Source organism: Arachis ipaensis, chromosome B03, assembly GCF_000816755.2.
Source record: "Arachis ipaensis cultivar K30076 chromosome B03, Araip1.1, whole genome shotgun sequence".
NCBI lineage: Eukaryota > Viridiplantae > Streptophyta > Magnoliopsida > Fabales > Fabaceae > Arachis > Arachis ipaensis.
The window spans coordinates 10,167,290-10,177,553 of NC_029787.2; the positions used below are offsets into that span (position 1 = coordinate 10,167,290).

General features: G+C 36.1%; 2 protein-coding genes across 2 annotated transcripts; both read left to right on the forward strand.

The window, feature by feature from the left end:
• Positions 1,272 to 1,979, forward strand: LOC110269359. Its single transcript, XM_021117151.1, has 2 exons — positions 1,272 to 1,701; positions 1,887 to 1,979. Exons 1-2 carry the CDS (start codon positions 1,272 to 1,274, stop codon positions 1,919 to 1,921), a joined length of 465 nt encoding a protein of 154 aa, XP_020972810.1. The 3' UTR covers positions 1,922 to 1,979.
• LOC107632498 (uncharacterized mitochondrial protein AtMg00810-like) lies at positions 4,992 to 6,053 on the forward strand. The gene has a single exon (XM_016336170.1). It carries the CDS (start codon positions 4,992 to 4,994, stop codon positions 6,051 to 6,053), a length of 1,062 nt encoding a protein of 353 aa, XP_016191656.1.

Here is a 10,264-nt window from a genome sequence, read left to right on the forward strand (position 1 = left end):
TAAACACAACTATAAATTAGTGTAATTCCGAATTATATATTGTGTATTATTATTATATATGAATTTATTTAATATTAATATCTTTTAATAGTGAATTATTTTTAAATTTATAAATTTAAATAATATTATTAAAAAAATCAATTACATTAATTTTAAGTATTTTAATTAATTAATAAAGTGGGACCACAACAGGGACTAAAGTTAGTTCCTCCTAATGGAGAAGAGAGAGATGCTTTGAGTTCCTATTTACCGTTTATGACACAAAAACTGATGTGGAGTTACTTTTTATGACAGGTGGGCCATAAAGAGAAACTGAGATGAATTCCCTACTGGAGATGGTCTAAAGGCCTTTGGAAAAAAAGTTGATTTTATGGTGCTTTCTAATCCATTTCGAATGGTCTCTTTCCGTCGTGCGCTTGAGGGTAGATATAATAATACCCATCACTTCACTCATAACTCAACTTACTAATTATTTTTTTTGTGTTCTTCTCTTTGTCTTTATTATTGTTCCTTTTTTTTTGTCTAAGTGCAATAAGTCATTTTACTCTTCTTTTTTGGGATTGTAATTTGTAAGTAGTAATGAGTGAAGTCATGTTACTACTTACAAATTACAATCCCAAAAAAGAAGAGTAACATGACTTATTGTACTTAGACAAAAAAAAAGAAACAATAATAAAGACAAAGAGAAGAACACAAAAAAAATAATTAGTAAGTTGAGTTATGAGTGAAGTGATGGGTATTATTATATCTACCCTCAAGCGCACTACAGAAAGAGACCATTCGAAATGGATTAGAAAGCACTATAAAATCAACTTTTTTCCCAAAGGCCTTTAGACCATCTCTAGTAGGGAACTCATCTCAGTTTCTATTTATGGCTCACCTGTCATAAAAAGTAACTCCACATCAGTTTTTGTGTCATAAACGGTAAAAGGAATCATAGACGCGTTAGCCTCTGTAGGAGAATCCATGAAAGAAAGTGACCATGTAAACGCAATCTTGAACGGCCTAATTGAGGAATATTCTTCGTTGATAACCTCTATTCTAACCACTGCAAGGTATCAAGGTATAACAGAGGTGAGTTAGAAGCTTTACTCTTAGCACATGAAAGCATGTTATAAAGATTCAGGAGACCAGAAGCTTTTATTCAAGCTAATCTAGCTCAGCACTTTCAATTTGGACAAAATCAGCAGTCAAGAGGATTCAGGGGTGGTTCTCGAGGCAGAGGTGGTCGGCCGTATAGAGGAGGTAGAAACTCATATACGGGCGGAAGAATGATTCAAGAATCATATAATGGAGGCAGAGCAACACAAGGTCACTCCACATCTGGCTATGGAAGTGGCTATGGAAGGGGGCAGTATGGAAGAGGAAACTATAGCCAGGGAAGAAATTACTCTCAATTTTCTCAATCTAATAAGCCACAATGCCAGATCTGCGATAAAATAGGACACACAGCAAAGACATGCTGGTATAGGTATAGTGAGGAACAGTATGATGCAGGTTACAATGAAGAAGGCTACAACAATCAGATCACTCAACCCAAGGCCAACTATAGTAATGTGCTGGCAACTCCAGCAACCATTCAGGATCCGAACTGGTACCTTGATTCAGGTGCTACACACCACATGACACATGATGAGCAGAATCTGATGGAGAAGGAGGAGTATGGAGGAAATGAGCAAGTTGTGATAGGCAACGGAACAGGTTTGCAAATCAATTATGTTGGTAATTCGTGTTTTAAGTCTGATTTGAGCTCTAGGTTGTTCTTAATGAGAAAATTATTGCACGTACCTGAAATCACTAAGAATTTGATGAGTGTGTACCAATTCTGCTGTGATAACAAAGTATTCTTTGAATTCCATGCTGATAAATGTTGTGTTAAATCACAGGAAAACAAGAAAGTTATTCTTCAAGGGAATGTTGATAAAGGGTTGTATAAGTTTGTCAGGTTCACCACTGCATACACACCAGCAGCCTATGTTTCGTCAGTAAAAGGCTTGAATCAGCTTCTTCTTTGGCATGCCGGATTAGGACACCCGAATAAAAATGTCATGTCAAAGGTTCTGAGTGCTTGTAATCTTTCTTTTCCAATTGATAAACTAGAATGTCCAGCCTGTTGTATTGGTAAGTCACATCAATTACCTTTTCCTGTTTCACAAATAGTGTACACAAAACCATTAGAACTTGTATATACAGATATTTGGGAACCAGCACCCATATCTGATAATAATGGAAATTAGTATTTTATAAATTTCATTGATGCATTCTAAAAGTTTACTTGGATATACCTTCTTAAATCTAGAGCTCAGCTTAAATCAGTCTTTAATCACTTTCACCAAATGATTGAACTGCAATTAGACACAAAATTAAAAATGGTACAAAGTGACAATGCAGCTGAATATGTTAGCTTGTCAAAGATTTTGCAGGAAAAAAGAGTTTGTCACAGGTTTTCTTGTCCGCATGTACATCAGCAAAATGGCTCAGCAGAAAGGAAACACAGGCATGTAGTTGAGATGGGACTAACACTGTTGGCTGGAGCCTCAATGCCTACCAAATTCTGGGGAGAGGCATTTACAACAGCAGCCAAGTTAATGAATGTGTTACCCACACCAGTTTTACATGGACAGTCACCTACGGAGAAATTGTTTGGGAAGAAACCTCCCTATGGGAACCTAAGAGTGTTTGGGTGCCTATGCTTTCCTCACCAAAGACCTTTCAACAAGCACAAATTGGATTTCAGGTCATCACCATGTACATTTGTAGGGTATGGTACAACACAAAAAGGGTACAAGTGTCTCACACAACAAGGGAAGATCATTACAACCCCGAATATAATTTTCTTTGAAGACAGATTTCCATTTGAAGAAGCAGCTAAGCAGGGACAGATGCTAGTTGATCCAAGCTCAACTCCAACAATTTCAATAATGCCTATAATTCCCTCAGCCAATACTGATAGTGGACAGTAGCAGCAACCCAATCTAGACTCAACACAACAGCACCAGCAATCAGTAGCAACAGCCCAACAACATGACACAGTCCTGAGACAACAAGCAGCACAGGCAAGTGAAGATGTGCAGCAACAGCAGCGCAGTCCAGTGGCAAGTTCAGCAGCTCCAATGGTTCCAAGGATTCCCTTAATCAATATTGATAGGCAGCAGCAATTAGGAAGCATCTCTGACATAATCAGACAGCAACAACAGCACCAACACATGATCAACTCTATAAACAATACACAGCAGCAGCACCAGCAACATTCCCTGACAAGTTCAGCAACTAACGTGCAGCAGCAACAATCACAGTTGACAAGCCTAGCAATCAATGTACAACAGCAGAACCAACAATAATTGAACAATTCAATAGTCAATCTACAAAAGCAGCAGTCACAACAACCAATGATCAATACACATCAGCAGCCACAAGCTTTAATCGAATCATCAACCATTCCAAGACAGCAGTAGCAGCAGCAATTATTGATCAATTCATCAACCTCTCCAAGACAGCAGCAGCAACAACCATTGATCAATTCATCAACCATTCCAAGACAGCAGCAGCAGCAACCATTGATCAATTCATCAACCATTCCAAGATAGCACCAGCAGCAGCAATTATTGATCAATTCATCAACCATTCCAAGACAGCAGTAGCAGCAACTATTAGTCAATTCAGCAACAAGAATCAATATAGAACAGCAGCTTCAAGACCAGATGAATAGCTCAACAATCAATAGACAACAGCAGCCACAACCTTTAATCGAATCAGCAACCAGTTCACAACAGCAGCAGCAGCAACTATCAACCAATTCTACAAACAGGAAAGAACAACAACCACAATCAAAGAATAATTCAAGACTTAATTCAAGACTCAACACACAGCAACAACAGCAATTAAGAAGCAGTTCACAACAGCAGCTTCAGGACAAATTGAACAGCTCAATAATCAATAAACAACAGCAGCCACAAGCTTTAATCGAACAACAACCACAATCAAAGAATAATTCAAGACTTAACACACAGCAGCAGCAGCAACAATTAAGAATAAGTCCAGAGATTACCATTCAACAGCAACAACAACAATTACATTCAAAGAAAAACTCAAGACCATACATACAGCAGTAGCAGCAAACAATACCTTACACACAACAGCTGCAACAACTAAGAAGCAGCCCTGAGACTATTCGACAGCAACAACAAAAACCAAACAATTCAGAAGTTGTTACACAACAACAGCAACATGAGCAACATGAACCTATTTTACCAATCAGAACAGCAACACTTCAAAGACCAGTAGCAGCTTCATCAACCCCCATCCCAATACCTATAAATGACGTTGAAATTGCCTTGCCACTTGATGAAGAAGCACCTCCAGCAGCTCCAACAGCAAATACACACTCCATGGTCACCAGAAGCAAAGCTGGTATCTTCAAACCAAGAGTGTTTCTAGCCAGTGTGGAGCCAAGGAATGTACAGCAAGCACTTCAATCCCCTGAATGGAAGGCAGCTATGGATTTGGAATATGAAGCCCTGTTGAAAAACAAAACTTGGGAGCTGGTCACCCTTCCTCCCAATAGAGAAGCAATAGGAAGCAGATGGGTTTTCAGAATTAAGTACAATTCTGATGGGTCGTTACAAAAATACAAGGCAAGGCTGGTAGCTCAAGGGTACTCACAGAGACCAGGGTTTGACTTCACTGAAACATACAGCCCAGTGGTCAAACCTACTTCAATCAGAATTCTATTATCAATTGCCCTAGCTGAATCATGGACAATCAGGCAATTGGATGTAAACAATGCCTTTTTACATGGAGACTTGGCAGAAGAAGTGTATATGAAGCAGCCAAAGGGGTATGAAAAAGGGGATTCCACACTAGTCTGCAGGTTAACCAATGCCCTCTATGGATTAAAGTAAGCCCCTAGAGAGTGGTATCACAAGCTTGCCAAAGGATTGACAGAAATTGGGTTCAAAGCAACTAAATCAGATGTGTCAGTATTTCTAAGGATGATGAATGGAGTGAAAACCTTTATGCTGGTGTATGTTGATGATATAATCATCACAGGAGAATCTGAAATACAAGTACAGGAAGTGATTGAAAAACTGAATGCCAAATTTGCACTCAAAGACATGGGCAATCTTCACTACTTTCTTGGAATTCAGGTAGCTAAGACAAGTGATGGAGGACTGCTTCTTTCTCAACAGAAGTACATCAATGAAGTGTTAAAGAAAGCAAACATGGAAGGTTGCTCAAGCTGTCACACCCCTCTGCCCTCAACAGTAAAGTTATCAGCCCATGGTGATTCCAACTTTGATAACCCCCAACTGTATAGGTCAGTTATTGGCAGCCTACAATATCTAACAGTGACTAGACCTGAAATTTCATATAGTGTACACAAGATGTCACAATTTGTACAAGCTCCTCTAAATACTCATTGGAGGATGGTAAAGAGAATACTCAGGTACCTCAATGGTACAATAAGACATGGATTGCGCCTTGAGAAGGCTAACTCTATGGAAGTCATAGCCTACAGTGACTCAGATTGGGCTGGAGACCCTGATGATAGGAAGTCGACAAGTGGGTACTGTGTATTTCTTGGCTCCAATCTAATTTCCTGGGCTTCAAGGAAGCAAACAGCAGTAGCAAGGTCAAGCACAGAAGCAGAATATAGGAGTATGGCAGATTTGGTAGCTGAGCTAATTTGGGTGAAAAACTTAATGAGTGAGCTACAATTTCCACCAAAAGAGGTACCTATGGTCTACTGTGATAATCTAAGTGCAGTTCTACTTGCTGCCAACCCAATCCTACATTCAAAATCCAAACACTTTGAGATAGATCTTCATTTTGTTAGAGATCATATGAATAGTAAAGACATTAGAGTAAGTCACATTCCAGGAACCATGCAAGTGGCTGATATCCTAACAAAGGCTGTGTCTTCTGACAACTTTCTACACTTCAGGACTAAACTGAACATTGAGGAATTGGACAGCACAGCTGCAGAAATGAAAGGCAGAAAGGCCAGAAGCAATGATCAGCAGAGCAAGATAACTAGAGATGATGATACATGATAGTCAAAGCAGGGCAAGACAAGAAAAAGGAGAAAGTAGAGATCATGTTAGGCATGCTTAAGTTCTAGTAACTACCTTTAGCTAAGTCAGTTAGAATGCAACCAGTTCCGTTTCAAGTTAACACAATAAGCTTGAGATAATTGGTTAGCCCATTAGTTGCTGAACTGGAATTAGTTAGTGGTTAGAAAACTCTAGAAACTCTTGACTATAAGTAGCAATACCCACTGCTACAGTAACTAATTTTTGGTTCACAACACAATTCACAGATTCATCCATTTCTCTCTCGTCTCTACTTCTCTCTCTCTGTTCTCTAAACCTTCTCATCAGATCTCTGAGTTTTCTTAGTTCAGGTTCTTGATACCTTCATGGTATCAGAGCTTGGTACCACAGCTTCCATGACAGTCTAAGAAAGCAGATCTGGTCCAAGTGAAGGTCAACCACAATGGCTCAAGTGTTTACAACAACACCGATTTCAATGAAATTGGATGAGGATAACTATCTGCAGTGGAAAGACCAGGTGGAATCAACAATTGAAGGAAATGACATGGTATCAGAGCTCTATGTCCGAAAGGTCAAGAGTTCGATCCTTGGAAAACCCTAAAAGTGAAAAAAAAATAGCACAAGGCAAATGAGAAAAAGAAGGCCTATGCAAGGGGAGTGTTAGAGATATAACCATTAATGTTACCTTCTCCTATTAGCTTAAGCTTTTGGGATGCGTGGTTTCATTACATGGTATCAGAGCTCTATGTCCGAAAGGTCAAGAGTTCGATCATTGGTGAACCCCAAAAGTGGCATAAGGCAAATAAAAGAGAAAAGAAAGCCTATGCAAAATCAAACAAACCCAAAAGAGGCTCTTGTTTGAGAGGGAGTGTTAGAGATATAACCATTAATGTTGCCTTAATGTAGCAAAGGGCAAGAGTCAATGAAAAAAGAAATATTAAAAATGGGTGCATGTGTACGTCTGCAATAATTGTAGTGTCTACTGTCCAATAATAACGTGAAGTATTATATAAAATACTAAAATTTTCAAGTTGCCACTGGAAATGGATACTCTTATTTAAAAATTTTTCATGAGATTATTACGTATGTGATAAATTTTATAATTAATTAGTTATTTTTGTAAGTTTTATATTTGATCTCACTTTTTTAAGCTTTAGTAAACATAAATACTACTCTATTCATTTGTTCTTTATTATCTTCAAATTAGTTTACATTTTTAGAAAAATTTAATATTACTCAATAATAATTATGTTTATTTACTAGATAGATACGTTTAGAAAAAATTAAATATATCTTGAATAATTAAAGGGCATTAATTTACTGTGTGTTGCATTATTAATCAGATAAATAAAATATTTTTTTTCAGTGTGTGTATAGCCATATGGGTAATTAAGAAACTTTGTGAATAAGTGAGTCAAATAATTGGTTGTATATATTTCTTTATTATTATTATTATTGAAAAAGAATCAACCCAGACAAGCGGGCTTGGTGGTAGGGCGGTGCCATTGAAATCCAAATTAAAATGCTATGGCCTATGGTTGTCATATTTGAGTCAAAACACCTGGTCCTCAATAAATTCTTTATAGGGGACTATATCATGTCTCAATATATATGGTCCCCATTATCAGCAATAATAATAATAATAATAAAAGGTACGTTGAGATAAGAAGAAAACTGAAAATGAAAGACATGCTCTTTCTATTATTCATTCCTTCACATGATTGATATTCTCACCATATGATCTTGGTTTAAAAGGATTTTTGTTGGATTGATTAATTATTACGTATATATATATATATGTCCTACTAGACTAATTTGTAATCACAAATAATTGCACAAATGTCTGAATAAAAATAAATAAATAAATAAAAAGATAGACTAATAAGAAATATACTAAATACTTATGGCCACGGTTGCATGCATTATTTTCTTAAACTAATTAATAAGGTGATATTATTTAATTATTCTTTTTAAATCTTGATATATATAATTCTCTTAAAAAATAATACATATTGATTGTTAAGAAAATGTTTAAGTCAAAATAGCATTTATTATATAAAAAAAAGTTATGCACGTAGTAATTAAGATTGATGAAAATCTAATTTCTAAAAAAATACAATATCTATACACACAAAACTAAATATAAAAGAATTCTATTGCGTAGATAGTTAAACATAAATTAATTATTATAATGATATTATTAATTTACAGGCCAACATCAGGGAGATCAATGAATCCAATAAGAACATTAGGTCAATAAGAATATTAGGTCCAAAAAAAAAAAAATATTAGGTCCAACAATTACAGCAAACAATTACAAAGCAATTTGAGTTTATTTGACAGCTCCAATTCTTAATGCACTTGGTGGTGTCGATACTTATTTTGCTGTTAAACTTCCTAATGAAGATGAAAACCTGAACTTTAGGCTCCTTTAAATTCTGAAAGCTTCAGAAGGTGATTTTACAATAATTGATTATTAGAATATATATAAACTTATATGTATCATATATATAATAAATAATATATATAAAAAAAGTATATATCGTGCAAATTAGCAAATGAGAATAATAATAATGTTTGCTATGTGTGAATATATATTATATATTGGAATGTAATGGTGTTTAGATATATATGGATAGGATTGGCTGGGTGAATATATCCAAGAAAAAAAGTGAGTATGAGTTTGGCTCTTTATTGTTTAAGTTTTGATTAAACAAAGAGTTTTAATTAGGATGAAAAGTGGATTTATACCTTTTTTTTCCGTTAAATTTTTGAGTTAACATGTGATATTTTATTTATAATTTTTTTCTCAATTATCGTGATTTTTTTAATTAGGTCTTTTTAATTTTGAGTAATTTTTTAAAATAATTACATTATCATGTAGTCATTTAATATTTTTATCGATGAATACTCATGTACTCTCTTAATACAAAATAGTTGCTCGTAATCTCGTATGTTACCAACTTATTATACACACTTATTTTTTTATATATATGAGTAATAATTAGTGATAATATTTGAATCTTATTTAAAAATAATAGTCAAATTTAGTACTCAATATAATTTGGTCTTAAATATAATTGCTTTGAATGAACAAAACAATTACTACTTACAAATTGCAATCCCAAAAAAGAAGAGTAACATGACTTATTGCACTTAGACAAAAAAAAAAAGGAACAATAATAAAGACAAGGAGAAGAACACAAAAAAAATCATTAGTAAGTTGAGTTATGAGTGAAGTGATGGGTATTATTATATCTACCCTCAAGCGCACGACAGAAAGAGACCATTCGAAATGGATTAGAAAGCACCATAAAATCAACTTTTTTCCCAAAGGCCTTTAGACCATCTCTAGTAGGGAACTCATCTCAGTTTCTATTTATGGCCCACCTGTCATAAAAAGTAACTCCACATCAGTTTTTGTGTCATAAACGGTAAAAGGAATCATAGACGCGTTAGCCTCTGTAGGAGAATCCATGAAAGAAAGTGACCATGTAAACGCAATCTTGAACGGCCTGACTGAGGAATATTCTTCGTTGATAACCTCTGTTCTAACCGCTGCAAGGTATCAAGGTATAACAGTAGGTGAGTTAGAAGCTTTACTCTTAGCACATGAAAGCATGTTATCAAGATTCAGGAGACCAGAAGCTTTTATTCAAGCTAATCTAGCTCAGCACTTTCAATTTGGACAAAATCAGCAGTCAAGAGGATTCAGGGGTGGTTCTCGAGGCAGAGGTGGTCGGCCGTATAGAGGAGGTAGAAACTCATATACGGGCGGAAGAATGATTCAAGAATCATATAATGGAGGCAGAGCAACACAAGCTCACTCCACATCTGGCTATGGAAGTGGCTATGGAAGGGGGCAGTATGGAAGAGGAAACTATAGCCAGGGAAGAAATTACTCTCAATTTTCTCAATCTAATAAGCCACAATGCCAGGTCTGCGACAAAATAGGACACACAGCAAAGACATGCTGGTATAGGTACAGTGAGGAACAGTATGATGCAGGTTACAATGAAGAAGGCTACAACAATCAGATCACTCAACCCAAGGCCAACTATAGTAATGTGCTGGCAACTCCAGCAACCATTCAGGATCCAAACTGGTACCCTGATTCAGGTGCTACACACCACATGACACATGATGAGTAGAATCTGATGGAGAAGGAGGAGTATGGAGGAAATGAGCAAGTTGTGATAGGCAACGGAACA